Here is a 16,459-nt window from a genome sequence, read left to right as displayed (position 1 = left end):
AAAAAAATTAGTTAAAAAATGTGTAAAATTAAGGGTTTCGATTAAGATAATACTCCATACTTCAAAGGATTTCTAAAGATGAGCCGACAGGGTTTCGTTTAAAGGCCGGGAAACGGCGAGAAGGGTTCTTGTCAAACTGAAAACCGTGCATCGAACTAACAATGGGCGACCGTGCTTCAAACTTTTTAGGGGTTCTTGTCAAACTGAAAGCCGTGCAAAGCAGTTCTTGTCAAACTGAAGATAAACAATGGACAGTTTCTTAAATTTTGTTTCCCCGACTTTTTGCATCCCCCATTTAAGAGACTGTCCATTGTTTATCTTCAGTTTGACAAGAACCGCTTTGCACGGCTTTCAGTTTGACAAGAACCCCTAAAAAGTTTGAAGCACGGTCGCCCATTGTTAGTTCGATGCACGGTTTTCAGTTTGACAAGAACCCTTTTCGCCGTTTCCCGGCCTTTAAGGGTTTCAGGTATCGACTGAGGGAGGGACAGGAGGGACTTCGTAGTTATAACAAGAAGTGATATCTAGTTAAATAGGGACGAGGTATAAACTCGTCACATTTTCAGCTTTATCTTCAGTCCAAACGTAGGTCCGGAGTTAATCCCCGCCTCTAAATTACAACCAGCATATCATTGGTTCTTGAAAAGTCACGTCAACGCGACGCGAATGACGAGAATTACGTATTTTCCGACTGGGGATTGGCGAAATAGCCCCGCCTCCTGTTACGTCCCACTGGTATTTTGAAATGTGGACTGGGACTATGGCGCGCGAATACTAAGGCATTTTATACCTTTCCCTAAACTAGATATCACTTCTTGGTTATGACTTCTAGTTTCTCGCGAGGATCTCTGGGACAATGACGTTTGTTGATTGACTTTGGTTTGGCGAATAGTGGACTATATTCATGACGTAGCCGGGCAGATTCATGTTTGTCAGCGAAGAGGTAAAACCTTTAGATCTGGGACCAAATACGGATTGGTCAGTTTAAGGGTTAAAAAAAAATGTTCTAGAAGTTTCTCGGGCCAGGTACCTGGATAGTGACTCAAGGTCTTGTTGCTTGGGGGTCTAACAAAGCGAGGCATTTCTCTGGGTTCTTGGAAAATACGTTAGTGGCCAGGTATTTCAATTTGCACTGTGGATATTGGGGTTCTAGAAAGTTCGCTGTCAATTTTGATGGGCTAGTTCCTCTTTTGTTGTAGTTATTTTAAGAAACCGTGAATTTCTTTTCAGTTTATTTTAAAGGGATAGGGTTAAGTTTAAAGTGCTATTATCATGATTATAATAGGAATTTAAGGCATTTCGTTATTAGTTAATGATTATTTGTAAATTTAATTTGATTTTGAATTAAGATGGTTATAGTCTTTCTACTTAGTTTGACACTTAAGGCTCTTTAAGACGATCCAACTTTTTGACTCAGCTCGATGGGTCAAAAAGTCCCAACTTTTGAAGGGAAAAGTGAAATAAATCCTTCCTATTCACACAACTAAACTTTTACCGCCAAATGGAACTTTTTAAGCGCCACTACCTTGGCACTTACGAAATAACCCGCGAAAAAGGCTTTTCTTTTTTTTTTTTTTTTTTTGATTGACTGAAGAAATGAAATTAAAAAGTTGAGTCACTGATCCAATTTTTTCTAGACAACTTTTTTGGTGACTCAACTCATCCAGCGTCTATTCACACGATCCAACTACGTGATTCAACTCGAGTTGACCCATCAAGTTGAGTCAAAAAGTTGGATCGTCTGAAAGAGCCTTAAGAACACCCCATGTAATTGGTGAGATTTATGAGCAACAACCTATATACGTTGTCAATTGATTATTGAATATTGACATAAGGCCTACACACTTCACAGTTAAGCAACACGTATTAAACGATACGGAATTCGCAGAAATATGTCTAGACTGCATCAATACATTTAATCTCGCATTTCTGTAAACACGTTTCCAGATGAAATTTATGAAGTACTAAACAGCCTCTAAGAACTGAAAAGACTATTAGATAAAATTCGAAATATATTTCGATCCAAAAAATCTTAAATTTCTTCTTGTAAGTTTAGTCATTACAAGTAGGGACCCGCCCAGCCAAAAATTGAAATTCCTTGTAGGAAGAATATTAATTTTTTTCCAAAATTATAGGAGAAACTAAAAACTCTCATATATAATACCAGTGATAGATTTAATTTTAGAAGAAGGAATGGAGAACAGATTAATCTGGGCACGAGTCAAAGTCCCGGACCCCCTTCCACGGGACGGAGGGGAATGAAAGAAGAGGCGGGTCATAGCGACAGAGGTAAAAATTAATTACGTATTTTTCGCCGTCCCCGTCAGCAACGTCATCAAAACGTAGTTTAAGTGAGCCAATAAGATAATTTAAACTTTTCGTTACGTGTTAGAGGGAGGGGCTCTATACTGGGCTATGAGTCGGACTGAAGTAAATACTAACCGTTCTCCATTCCTACTTCTAAAATTAAATCTATCCCTGATAATATATAAAAAAAATCCTGATCGTGCGAAGAGAGCTCCTCAATCTTGGTGTCTAGTCAAATGTGATCTCGATAAAAGAGCTAAAGTTTGATAAATTTGATGCTAAACTATACGAAAACTTTGACTAAGTCAAAAATATAGGATATTATAGGACCTTTTATGAAATTATATTATAATATTCGACAGGTTCAAAAATATAGTATTTTATGACAAGATCCAAAGCATTATTACAAATTTATTCAAGGACAATGATAATTAGTATATTAATAGATGTAATTTATTTAACGACTCACAGCATATGCAAAAACCAGTTGTTAAATATCACCATCATTAGAAACACAAGTTAAAAAATAGATAAATTACCGTTTCCTTTTAAATTATTGTAATTACACGTCAATATTATTCCTTTGATGAATTATGATATACTAAAATTATATGGCCTTCGTGGGAAATACACGATCCTGTGTATTTTCTTCATATGATGAAATCAATTTGACATGCAAAGGCAAAACAAATAAACTTCACGAGGAAAATGTCTCAGGACAGAAGCTATTCTACGCGGTTAATCACTTTGAGATTAAAGGGTTGTGTAACCACTGTCAAGGACGGAGGTTTTAAATATAAGACAATCTATTTAATACAAAATGGCCCCTTGGAGGCGCTAACCCATCACGCGTGCATACATTGATATTGAATTATCGATATGCTGTACGTAGTAAACACCGCCTTGAGGATACGAATCTCACCTATAATAAAAGTATATAATACTTCTCTTCGTGAGAAGTGCACCACAAAGTAGGGTAATCCATTTAAACAAAATGGCCCCCTCGGCGCTAACCCATCACGTATGCATACATTGATATTGAATTTTCGATTTACTGTAGGCAACAAATCTTTCACCTATAGTAAGAAGTGTATATTACTTATCTTCGTGAGAAGTGTACCAACCACAAAGCGGGGTAATTGTAACATGATTCTTCCCAAAATCCCTTAACATTTATTATAGCAAGGTTACTAAACCGAGCAAACATACGCCATTTTAAATAGTTCCCTCATCATTACTATATCTATTAGCGCTTAACTGTTTGCCAAGGCGCATGCATGTGCTTGTGCGTTTTTGTCCCACGTCAAGACAATCAAGGTTTATGGGTTGATTTCTGAAGATTTAGTACCAGACTTTTATAGAATTCACCCTGCGCGGTGCGATGCCCATCTGAAGTACGATGAACAGGAAAGAAAACAAAATGGGCTCCCTCGCCTGGGAAGAATCATGTTACTTAACTAAAGCATTAAGATGAAACAGAGAGAGTGTCATCCTTCTTCTATTATCCCCTTCTGTTACAACACCTTTTAGCGCTGCAACTAACGTAAACAGAATCTCTAGTTCGAATTCCACGAAAACCTTGGTGGACATTCCCTCTCTGGGCCTAGTTCGAATTCCACGGAAGCCTAGGTGGGCTAGCAAAAGAGAATGTCCGATAATAATCTCTGGGATGGCAGGCATTTCTAGAGTAGCCAAAATTTTAGCGCTCAGTGGTTGAAAAGCGTAATGTTTGCCTACACACGATGGTTTCAAAGACCCTTCAAGCCCTCATTCTCCTGAAAGTGTAAATGACATTGATGGGCATGATTTGTGGAGTTTTAGTGCAGAGAAAGTAGGCCTATAACGAAACAGCTTCACACTCATCCATCCACTGAACTAGCCTTAACTCATTTTTTTCTAGATTTTGCAGTAAGCGTGGTTTTCACTGGACCGAAACCTTGAAGCGGTAAACCATACCGCAACGGAAAAATATTGGAATTAAAGGGATACTCTAAGCTAGAGTTTCTTTCTTTTGTAATTGAAAGAGCGTATAAAACGATGAATATATCAATTGAAAACATGTTTCCATCTACAATATTAACATAGATAGATTTAATTTTAGAAGTAGGAATGGAGAACAGATTACCCTGGGCGCGCGTCAAAGTGTAGGACCCCCTTCCCCGGGACGGAGGGGTATGAATGAAGAGGAGGGTCATAGCGACAGAGGAAAAAAGGAACTACGTATTTTTCGCCGTCCCGGTCAGCAACGTCACCAAAACGTAGTTTTTGTGAGCCAATAAGATAATTTAAAATTTTCGTTGCGTGTTAGAGGGAGGGGCTCTATACTGGGCTATGAGTCGGACTGAAGCAAATACTAATGGTTCTCCATTCCTACTTCTAAAATTAAATCTATCCCTGATATTAACATAGATACGAGCAATTAATTTTCCGTAATGAACACTACGCGTTAGGCTTTTCCACGAAGCACTAAGAGTACCTTTAGTGGACGAATAAATCAGGTGCTACCGCCATGTTATATTCCGCCACGTGAGATCATGCAGGTGGCGATAAAAACATCGTGTGCAAAGAGCTTAAGCTAGTTTATGGGCGAGTGAGAAATGGGATGGGTCCGTTCAACTGGGTTCAGCCCCTGATGGAGGAAGCTTTTGTCCGAAATCCCCTCCAACTACTTTCGAATTTTGAAGCCAGATCGAGAAGGAGATTGTACGAAAGGATATAAAAGAGGGATGACAATGGACAAGTTTAACCCTGAAGTAAAATAAGAAAAAGAAAATACACAATTCACAGCGTCACTATTTTGCAATACGCTATTTCACTGTACTTCGTCGATAAGATTCTGGTTAGTCGCTTTGGAAATAGTTTGTTCACTTTTCTTTAAAAATATTTTCATTAAATTTGGCAACGTTGCCATAATATTAGAACTGGTTTTTAAATATTGTTAAACTTATTTTTAAACGCACCAACATTTTGTTTATTACGAGTGTTATTCAGATTTCAGAAATAAATAAAGTCAGAAAGGGATAATAGAAGAAGGGTGACACTCTGTATCCTCTTAATACTTTAGTTATGTAACGTGATTCTTCCCAATCTCATCCTTTTTGTTTGCTTTTCTTCTCATGAAACTTCAGACAGGCCTCGCATTGTAGGGTGAATTATATAACTGTTTACTAAATTATCAGCAATCAACCCACAAACCTTGATTGCCTTGACGTGGGACAAAATCCACAAGCGCATGCGCCTTGGCAAATAGTTAAGCGCTAATAGAGTAAGGATGAGGGAATTATTTACAGCGTATTTGATTCAGTTTTGTAACCTTGCTGTAATAAATGTTGGGAAGAATCATGTTAACCTTACTCCAAATGTTAAGGGATGTTGGGGAAGAATCATGTTACAATTATCCTACTCCGTGGTACACTTCTCTCGAAGAGAAGTATTATATACTTCAGATAAAACAAATAAATATGTTTATTGCGTCACCTAAATTCATACTTGAAAACATGGTTGCTTTTGTTTTTAATAAGGAAAATATTAAACAAAATTCAATGAGAGCTCTGATATTTCTCGTGCAAATGAAATACTTGAAACTTGTTATCGCGTGAAATACGAAACATTGCTGAGTTTAAGAAGCTTACAAAAAAAAACTTGAGGCACCCCAAACGTTTAGCAATTAAATATCGTTTCGTAAAATTTAAATTTCACAAGAACTTCTACGATCTGAGCTTCTTTTGACAAGTTGTTTTCCTCGCGTCAAGTTAAAATATCTTACGTGTATTTGATGTATCGCTGACGTTTCAATAAAGGTTTTTACAGTTAATTTCTTAAACTCAGTTATAAAATTAAAAATAATTAAATTGGAAACGTTGCTAACTCGGCTCTTGATGTTCTAACAACAAGAATGTTTTTATCTTGGTTACGCAATACCAAACATAGCTATAACTTCTACCAAGAAGCGATTTCTAGTTTTCTAGGGAGAAGTTATAAGATGCCTAAGTATTCGCGCGCGCCATAGTCCCAGTCCCCCTTTCAAAATAAAAGGGGGGACGTAAAAGGAGGCGTCGGGCTATTTCGTCTCTCCTCAGTCGTGAAATGCGTAATTTTCGTCTTTCGCATTGCGCTGACGTGAGTTTTCAAGAACCAATGAGATGCTGGTTGTAATTTAGAGGCGGGGATTAACTCCGGACCTACGTTTGGACTGGAGATAAACTACAAATGTGGCGAATTTTTACTTTCTCCCTAGTAAACTAGATATCGCTTCTTGCTTCTACGCATGCTTAGACGGTTCTTAACGTTCTAAAACCACGAATATTTCTATCTTGATTACGCAATTCCAAACATAACTATTACTTCTAGGCACACGTTACTAAATCGATTTCTTAAAGATAAACTTGAATCTGTTAATTAAGTTCTATGTTAGCTGATGGAAATTAAGCTAAGCTTAGACGTTTTTACCCAAATCAATATTCACAGAATATAATGGAGGTGTGCGGTTAACCGTTTCAATCGAATAATTCGATCGAATACCGGACCGTTTCAATCGAATAATTCGATCGAATACCGAACCGAATAATTCGATTCGGTATTCGATAAGCCCATTTTCACTATTCGATTCGAATATCGAATACCGAACTGACTATTTGGTTAAAGTTCGACTACCATAAATTTAGGTCCTTGGCACTAGAGAGACCCACCTTATTTAAAAAATATCATATCAATTTTTTTTGTCTCCCATCAAAAACTACCAGCAAGTGCATAGGAAAATTTTGAGAAACACTTGAGAACCAATGAGGAGAGGTATTTTGAAATTTAGGAGCTTCTAAATGTTCTTCTCCTTACTTTGTATTGACTATTTGCGAATATTAGGGTTACTACCCAATTAACCGCGAATAGTTGGCCTAGTATTCGCGAATATTAGGGTTAAATATTCGCGGTTACTAGGCTTAACTATTCGCGATTAATCGGGAAGGAAAAAAATTACCAAGGCCCAACTATTCGGTATTCGATTTGGAATAAACTATTCGATTCGGTATTTGATAAGGAAAATTTTTTGATATTCGATAACCGGTTCGATACCCAAAAAAGTGGTATTCGCACACCCCTAGAATATAATTATACTAAAGAACTGAACCGTGATAATTCTATTGATTATATGCACTAAGTAATTAAAGTACCTTACAAATACCTTAATTTTCTACCTTAATTATACCAAAGTTAAGCAGCGGAATAAAATTGGATAAAATGCATGCACGGTACAGTATAAGTTCAAGGCAATCTAGGCGTAGATATCATGATTAAGCTCACGATACAGACAAACGCGACTACGTCAGGTAAAATGCTAGGGAGTAACAAGCTAGACTGTTTTTCACCCAACTTCACAGTCATATTTATGTTTTGCCTGTACATAGAGGTATCCATCCCACGACAGGACTTGTTTTTTCTCATTTACATGACACCCTTACATTGTCAAAATGTACATTTGATTGTTCATAAGCTTGTTTGAATTGAAAATATGTATAACGCTCAAATATTTTGAAATCTGAATTCTATAACGAACGAAAAACATTTCCTTAATTGCTGACAGGACAGTTTCGAGATAAATTTGTATTGAGAACACGAAACATTCAGCTAAAGTTATCTTTACCAAGGATGTGTTGGTGAATTCTGTAATTTTCAAAATGTCCCCGCAATTTAGCAAGGGCCCGGCAATTTAGCAAATGACCCGGCAATTTAGCCAAATGACCCCGTAATTTAGCCAAATGACCCCGTAATTTAGCCAAATGACCCCGTAATTTAGCCAAATGACCCCGTAATTTAGCCAAATACCCTCGTAATTTGCCAAATGCCCTCGTAATTTGCCAAATGCCCCCGTAATTTACCTAAGGCCCCCGGTAATTTACCATATACCGCTTTAAATGATTGAGTTACCATAATTTTACCATGTTAATTTAAAGGCAAATTTCGCGTGACTTTTGTCAATTATCGGATTCATTTAGGAGCTGAAAACCTAAATTTAAAACAATAAATAACAATAAATTCTCTACAAAACGGTAGCTGAATTTTCATCAGAATTTTGAAAGGGAATTTAAACAGTAGACAACAATTTTTAAAATTTATGATTATTCAAATCTCTAAACCCGACAGACTATATTATACTACAATTACCTCTGCGTCATGACCTAGTTTGTTCAAATTACCTCTGCGTTACGACCCATGTTTGTTTAAATTACATCTACGTTACACCCTACTTGTTTACGAAATTTTTCAAGACTAAAATGAAATTCTAGTAATGTCACATTACACTTGGATTATCGCATCACTTCACGTTATGATATAAACAAAGCACAATATTTGGAACCAGAAGTATATAATACTTTTCTTCGAGGGAAGTGCACTTGCACAAAGCAGGGTAATTGTAACCTGATTCTTCCCAACACCAGAACAATTTGAGCAAGGTTACTAAACCGAATCACTACTCGATAAACAATTCCGTCATCATTACTCTATTAGCGTTTAATTATTTTTGACTAGCGCCAAGATAATCAAGGTTTGTGGGTTTATTTCCGAGGATTTAGTACCAATCAGTTATGGAGTTCACCCCTTGGTGCGATGCCCATCTGTAGTTTGATGAGCTGGAGAGCAAACAAAAAGGGTTCCCTGGCCTGGGAAGAATCATGTTACATAACTAAATTATTACGAGGATACAGAGTGGCACGCTTCTTCTATTATCCCCTTCTGGTGCAACCGAAAAATCCCGAAATGGCTATGATGTGTAGCAGGAACCGATACCATAACTAGGAATCCACAATGGCGCATATACCCTATGCTGCGTTGTGTGGGGTAAAAGAGGGATAGGGTTCAAGCTCCTTGTATGATGGGATCTGCCGTAACAGCGGCGGTTTGAATTTTCCTGTATTCTTATTGGGTTTTAGAAAATCCTACAGTAGCTACAAAAACTACTGCATTTCCTGTCGTTGCCATGACAACAATGATTCCCTAATGACAACAATTTTACAATAGTCGAAAATAAAAAATGGATGCCTCAGCGAGCGAGTCGGTGAATGACAGTAATTATGTTTTTTCTCTTTTAAAAACTGCCATAAATCTAACAGTAGCTCAGATTGACGATTTAGAAGTAATTGATTTTAATGACGATAAAGTTTTGCGTACTCGCTCGCTTATAATTTCGCGAAAACGTTGGGTTCATTTACCGCGCAATCCGAAGCCTAGGCTTAGCTACAATAACATTCAAGATTTCGATGAATGGAGTGAATTAAATTCATACATAAATCCTGTGCGGATAGTGATATCAGCGACTACCCTCAACGCCAGTCTGCAAATTTTCGGAATTGAAAAGGAAAGAATAGGGCCAATTATCAAACTCTCCAACGCTGATAATGAAGAACGCAAATGTGAAGTATGCCCTAGCTTAATTCCTTTATTGCAAAAAGTATCATCGTATGGACTGTACCGCCTTTGTGAGGGATTTACAGAAGATGAACTGTCCTTAAATGAACCGGAAAGTAGCCAGCCAAATTCTTTGGTTATTTTTAAATTGCCGTTTTATCGGATGGAGTCTCCTAATTGTACAAAATTGATACTACCTGGTCAATCAAAAGATAAATTATTTTGCCAAAAGTGTTCTTTTTGGTTGTCCAAACACTGTGCTCGTAACAAGACTAAACGAAAACTATCACAAGCTAGAGAAACTGAACCAGGCGATAATACATGCACACCAAAAAAAATCAAACGGCTAAAAACTGATGAGCGATCACGAAGAGCCATTGCTTATTTAACACCAAGGAGCTCAAAAAAAAGGATTTCGAACATAATAAAAAGAAATAAAAGCCTCAAACAGAAAGTTTCATCGCTAGAAATTAAACTTTCAAAACAGAAGATAGTCTTGTCGGAGCAACAAAATAAAGAGATGTCACAGTTAGTCAAAACGATAGTGAATGATCCGGAGTTAACGAAGAATCTAGATGATATCGTGAAAGAAAGTGGAGACTTGCAAGTAACGCGTGCTATGAAACAAGTGTGGAACGCTGATAGGCATAGGGTTCATCAAGAGCAAACCCAGGCGTTTTTTAAAGATCAAATTAAAAACAGTAGGTATTTGAAAACTATTCTGACTTCTTTTTATTAAAATACTCCTCTTTTATGTAGAAATAGGAGCTAAGGGAAATTCATGGTCGATGATCTCTTATCGCTTAGCTCTGGCCGTGTATGTTCGCAGTCCCGCTGCCTTTTCCGCTTTGCAGTCATTCAACATACTAAAATTACCTAGTGAAAGCTCTTTAAAAATTTTTACCACCGCCAGACTCCAAAAACCAGGGATGAACAATGATTACATCGAAGATCAAGCAGCGCTTTATAAAAGTTTGAAGGAAGAACAAAAGAAAAAGGGGCTGAGTGAACCTCGAGGTGCTGGTGTTTTGGTGTTTGATGAAGTGCGGGTGATCTCTAAAATTATGTGGAACTCAAGCAATAATGAGCTCCAAGGTTTATCAATGAGACCAGAGGAATATGGAATGCTTACAGACATTTACGCAAGTCTGAAAGGTGACGAAGATTCCCAGAAAGCCACGGATTATATTTTGCAATTTTACTGGCGTGATGCGTCATTTCACTTTGACGTAATGGGTCCCTACATCACGTCTACTGGACCAATTAAAAAAGATGTAATATTAAATTGGTATTGCAAATATTTAAGTATTTTAAATTTGTTTTCTTGTTTTATACAGGCCCTAATCGGTTGCATTTTTGACGTCATTCAGCTCTTTGAATTAAATGACTTCCAAGTAAGAGCCCTAGTTTGTGACGGTGCTTCAACCAACTTAAGCGTCATTAAGGAATTAATGTGTGTAAAAGGCTGTTTTGGATACGAAGTTGATGAATTTGGATGCCGTAACCATGATATCAAACCATCATTTCAACATCCGTTTAAGCCTTTCCGTAAAATACACTTCATAATCTGTCCTTCGCATCAAGTATGATAACTGATTCTTTCCGACACTATAAATACTTAATGAATTCCTGACTGTACTGTATTGCATTTCTCTTTAGCTTAAAAGTATGATAGCGGCGCTTTACTCATCTAAACCCAAAGGCTCTAAACTTTTTGAAATTGAATCAATTCAATTTGGATGGAATGCTATTTTGCAAGTTTACAATGAAGAAATTGCCCGATCTAAAAGAGGGGAGGCCAGGAGAGTTAAGGGATTAATTAAATCATTTGTGGAGAGAGACTCTTGGACGAGGTTAAACGTGAAACCGGCCAAGATTATGCAGGTAGCTTGCGCGAAGATGTTTTAATTAAGTTAACTCTTCGCTTGAGGATGACTCTTGAGAAGTGTTTGTTCTCAGGCGGAGGATTCTTTAATAACGGGGAACATCAACCGATTTTTACCAATTTTTGTACTAATTATAAGACTTCTCTGCATATAGAAACAAAAAAAAATTTCGAAATAATTAATGGGATCAATAAAAAACATTTGATTTTCCTCTTTATCCTCCCTTTAAAAAAACCTGACATTTTATAATTTTCCTAACAGCAAGAACAGATGCTTACTGCTCTTATAAGCATTGCGCAACCAGAAAATAAGCCCCCGCCTCCTAATGCTGATGAGATATTGATGACAAGAGAGTACCTTCGTCATACTAAAATGATTTTCGAGGATGGATTATTGTGCAACAACAAAGGGGTAGAATTGTCTGATCATTCTGTAGTTGAGTCAATGATGGCTGGCTACACCTTCTTCAAGAATTGGCTCGATGGAATTTTAGGTGAGGTAGTTTGAAATTGGGAATGAAAATCCGTTTAAAATATGAAACAAATTATTTTCCCAAAAACAGATGCCGATAGCGAATTCCAACCTGACTCTCCATCCCAAAAGAAATTTTTATCCTGGCAAACCTGGGATTTATTGCGAGTCACTGTTTTTGGATTCATTAATTTTGCCAATGATTTCCTCAGTGATTATCCGGATAATTTTATCTTGCCTGTGCGAATTAATGGCAGTGCCATTGAAAGTGTTTTTGGGCAAATGCGGTATTCCACAGCTAGTAAATTATCAGGAACAAACTACGCTCATGCCCAAAGAAACCTCATCATGAAAAAAGACATTCATGGTCAAAAAACCAAAGACCAATACAGGGGAGTTCCTCTTGCCATCGCTGAACTGGATTTGAAAAAAAAATTGAAAGACTCAAAAAAGAAAGAAAAAAACGAATAATATCTTGAACTTTGGCTGATTAAACCTTTTTTATTACACATAAAATCACAAGTTCAATTTCTTTGGAGGCTTAGTGTTTCTCTTTGCTCGACTAGAAAATACAAGTTTAGGGCTTGCAAGTTTCATAAACCTGGGAGGTTGTTCACTGTGAGTTGCCAATTGTGCCTTTGAAACAGTGTGCGCTCTTCTTGAACTAGGAACTGGGGATATCACAGTTTGCAAAGTAGGGAGTGTTTGACTCTTTGTCAGGGTTTCGTTATTATCACAATCTTTATCATCACGTGAGGTAATCCTCGCTGTTTTTTTTTTTTGGATGGCACAAGGAATCTTAGCACTTCTCTTGCGTCGACTAGAAAGTTGCGTATGCTTCTTTTTTAACGGAGTTAGTTGACTGTGACTAGTCAGCTGTTTATTCAAATGTGAGAGCTCCAAACTTGAATTAGTGACGGCAGGGGATATCACAGATGGCGAAATAGGGAGTGTTTGACTCTTTGATAGGGTTTGGTCATTATCACAATCTTTATCATCACACGAGGTAATCCTCGCTGTTTTTTTTGGTATGGCACAAGGAATTTTAGCACTTCTCTTGCCTCGACTAGAAAATAAATTTCTAGGGATTGCTGGTTGCGTATTCTTCTTTTTTATCGGAGTTAGTTGACCGTGATTAGTCAGCTGTTTATTCGAATGTGAGAGCCCCAAACCTGAATTAGTGACTGCAGGGGTTATCACAGTTGGCGAAATAGGGAGTGATTGACTTTTTGGCGTGGCTGGGACATTATCACAGTTTTTCCCATCACATAAGGCGGGTTTTTTAAGGGTGGCACATACTTCAATTGTTTTCAGGCCGTTGGTAGCTCTCTTTTTAGTTGTTACTTTTTTAATTGCCAATGGCTTTGTTTTGGTTTTTGAGGGTTTGACTTTACAAGGTAGAGTTTCATTTGATTTATTTTTTGGATTTGAGTATTTTTTCTTTGATTTTTTAGTGGTATTAAGTTGAAATAACTCATCCCTGAGCATTGCACCTCCCTTTCCTAAACTCTTGTTTTCATTGTCTTTAAAATGAGAGTGGACTAGATCACCAAAGCGAGCGTTCATCATTTTTTTTATTAATTTCCTCCCAAATTCCTCGATTAGAGGATCATTTGGTACGAGTGTCCTTAGTTCTTTAAAAAGAACTTGTTGTAGTTCGAAATTTTCTGTCACGTTGGGCCAGATAGCCTATAAAATTAAACCAAATATTTGATAAATTTCATTATTTTACCAGGTTGATGAAAATATACATAGTTAAATAAATTATAAGTCCAAGTTTGAACTAAGAGTGAGTATTCACAATAGTGAAATGGGATAAGGAGATTTAATATACAGGATATCCGCGTGATATGCTTAATATCCCTTAAATTTCTACGAGCGATTACTTACTCGTAGTTTGAATTTTGGAGAGAAATTTATTTAATAGTCCATTGGGTTTTGTAATTAAGCATTTCTAGTTTACTAACCGTGAGATCTTTACGTGAAAGTGAGTTGAAATGATGTTTGACTAAACAATCAAAGAAAAATAGGAACTTGCTAAACTGCGGTTTCAGGAAGTACAAAAAGCCCTTATCTCTAGATTTCAGATCATTTGGTAAGTTATCTCCCTTCTCGTCTGGTTTGAGGTATATTTTTTTGACAATCTTGAGCATGAGTAACGCCTTCCCCCTTTTGGTTGGCTGAGTTAGCTCTTTTTCAAATTTTCTTTGCAATAAGCAAAGCCCACCTCCACCTAATGAAATTAGCCGGCTATCAAGATCTTTGAAGTCTAAAAATAACCCAAAACATTATTTGTTTGCAAGCCTTACTTAATTATTAACATTAGACACTAACTTGGAACGTCAGACTCTTCAAATTTAAAAGGCTCAAATTCAGTGGCTTTTTTGTTAAATTCTTCCATAAAAACTGAAGACATGCGGATCAGATATTCTAGCACTCCTCTAGCCAGCAGATGAAATACATCCACAAAGTCTTTTTGCGGTATGCCTAAGAAATTCTGGTCTGCCCACAATAGAATTAAGCATTCCATAACATTGTTGTCAACCTGAGTGACTTCATCTAGGGAATATTATCAACATCTTATTAATATAGGCCTAGTCTTAATTTATGTTTACGGCATAATTCATTTTAAAGTTTATACCGTTAGATTCCATTTCTAATTCCAAATTGCACAGTATTGTCTCACGCAAATCATCTTTCGTTGCTCCTACAGATACTCTGTCTATAAACGCAAAAATGTAATAATTTTCGAGGAACAATCAAAGGACTATTAAGTAGTGTACTTACATTTTGCTAAGACCTTATCTACAAACTGGAGAGATTTTTCCAAAATATATAAGTTCGTGGCATACCACTCCCTTAAAAATGATGCTTTCTTTTTATTTCCGCAATAATTTTTAATGCATTTTTGCCAAAGCGCTTTACTCAAATTTTCGAAGTCCCTAAGCCTTGTCTTGATAGAGGCTAAAGCGATTTGAACCTCAGTTTTTAAATTGAAAATTCCGTTTTCAAGTGAATTGTTAGCTTCAAAAATTACAGTCTCTAACACAACTTGATTTAATTTCCCTTCAATTATCTTCAAAATTTTATTTTTTTCTTTGACCGACATTCTTCTAGAATAAGATGGAAACTTAGAAGAACGTTTCTACAGCAGCTGAGCCGACACACACACGCGATTTCCGGTACTACAGTTCCAACTGTAGGAGGGAAAAAAATCTACTGCATATACGCTTCTCATGACGTCATAACTGACGTTTTCGAAGCGTCAATTAGGCCCAGCCCCCTTTTACCCCAATCATTACCTCACAAAACGGCCCAATTATGGATTCCAAGTTATGGTATCGGTTCCTGTGTGTAGCTTTATGGGTACTAATGATTGAACGCATTCAAAAACACATTTAGTCAGTAGATGAAACAAGCTAATGACCAAAGCATCTACACCGAAAACAACTTTGCTACGCACACGCAAAACTATAAATTCAGGTTAATGGAAAAATGCAATACCTTAAAAATAATGGTATAAACAACTCGATATAAATTAATGGACAATATCGACCGTTTTATGTAAAGTTTTTGGAAAGACTAAAAGTGGTAAATCTCATACAAAGTTTTAAAGAAAAGTCTCAATAGGTAAAAATGCGTTCAACCACAGTTTGCGAATTAGATAATTCAGACGCAATATTTCGTAATGTTAAACTCAATATATTATTTAGTATTGTTGGGGTCTGGTCAAATCGAGGGGTTAGTCACTTGAATAATCAGGTGTACAAAAACCACAGAAATCGATTACTTGATTTCTAGAATTCTAAGAAAATCATCAGTAATTAAAATCATATTTGTGGGTAATCAAAGGTAATCAGAAATCTCCGATAATCACTGGAAATCACGTGAAATCTGGAGAAAATCAGAAATAATCACATGATTTACTAGTAATCTTTTGTAATCAAATCGGTAATCATACCTTTCGTGAAATAATCATACATAATCAATCGAGGAATTCGAAAATCCAAAATAAAAATCATAATCAGTTGAAATAGAAATAATCACTGCATTAATCGAAATTCACGAAAAATCCAGTGGTAATCACGGTATTCACCAAAAAATCACCGTAATTAATTGGAAATTCAAACTGAAATCGCAAGTAATCTGCGGAAATAACGGGAAATCAGTGTAAAGATTTTGGAAATCACCGAAAATAATCGTAATCAAGGAATTCGTTCAGTGATCATCGGAAATCACATAAAAATTCAGAAATGAGTAATCAGGTGTACAAAATTTTGACGAATGACTCGCCCCTCGGGTCAAATGCGATTTTGTCGCTAATTTTGTTTCGATAATTCTATTTTGAATGCATGCTTCAATAAGTTTTCCATCAGAGTTTCAAGTAGGAGATG

At 36.7% G+C, this 16,459-nt stretch overlaps 3 protein-coding genes across 7 annotated transcripts in view; 1 reads left to right on the top strand and 2 right to left on the bottom strand.

Moving 5' to 3' along the window:
• The window catches only part of LOC149616120 (uncharacterized), a 46,301-nt gene that overhangs the window by 18,911 nt on the left and 10,931 nt on the right, over positions 1 to 16,459 (bottom strand). The window lies entirely within an intron of this gene.
• On the top strand, positions 9,084 to 12,581 carry LOC149616122 (uncharacterized). Of its 2 annotated transcripts, XM_089857545.1 has the most exons (7): positions 9,084 to 10,409; positions 10,468 to 10,525; positions 10,622 to 10,982; positions 11,046 to 11,291; positions 11,368 to 11,592; positions 11,856 to 12,087; positions 12,157 to 12,581. In XM_089857545.1, the coding sequence occupies exons 1-7, from the start codon at positions 9,335 to 9,337 to the stop codon at positions 12,534 to 12,536; spliced, it is 2,577 nt and encodes an 858-aa protein (XP_089713671.1). In that variant the 5' UTR covers positions 9,084 to 9,334; the 3' UTR covers positions 12,537 to 12,581. The 2 variants fall into 2 exon arrangements, with proteins under 2 accessions (XP_089713671.1, XP_089713670.1); XM_089857544.1 differs by having other exon boundaries at positions 10,468 to 10,982.
• Positions 12,536 to 15,414, bottom strand: LOC149616121 (uncharacterized). 2 transcript variants are annotated; one of them, XM_089857546.1, is made up of 6 exons: positions 15,368 to 15,414; positions 14,853 to 15,262; positions 14,707 to 14,787; positions 14,400 to 14,624; positions 14,033 to 14,334; positions 12,536 to 13,754 (listed from the first exon to the last, which is right to left on the bottom strand). In XM_089857546.1, the coding sequence occupies exons 2-6, from the start codon at positions 15,172 to 15,174 to the stop codon at positions 12,582 to 12,584; spliced, it is 2,103 nt and encodes a 700-aa protein (XP_089713672.1). In that variant the 5' UTR covers positions 15,175 to 15,262; positions 15,368 to 15,414; the 3' UTR covers positions 12,536 to 12,581. The 2 variants fall into 2 exon arrangements, with proteins under 2 accessions (XP_089713672.1, XP_089713673.1); XM_089857547.1 differs by lacking the exon at positions 15,368 to 15,414 and having other exon boundaries at positions 14,853 to 14,923; positions 14,991 to 15,128.

This window comes from Phalangium opilio, unplaced genomic scaffold (genome assembly GCF_054372755.1).
Source record: "Phalangium opilio isolate 3A_F unplaced genomic scaffold, DU_Popi_V2 ptg000217l_1, whole genome shotgun sequence".
In the NCBI taxonomy this organism is placed as follows: domain Eukaryota; kingdom Metazoa; phylum Arthropoda; class Arachnida; order Opiliones; family Phalangiidae; genus Phalangium; species Phalangium opilio.
Note: the sequence above shows the minus strand (reverse complement) of the source record. Positions and strands in the feature narration are given on the sequence as shown.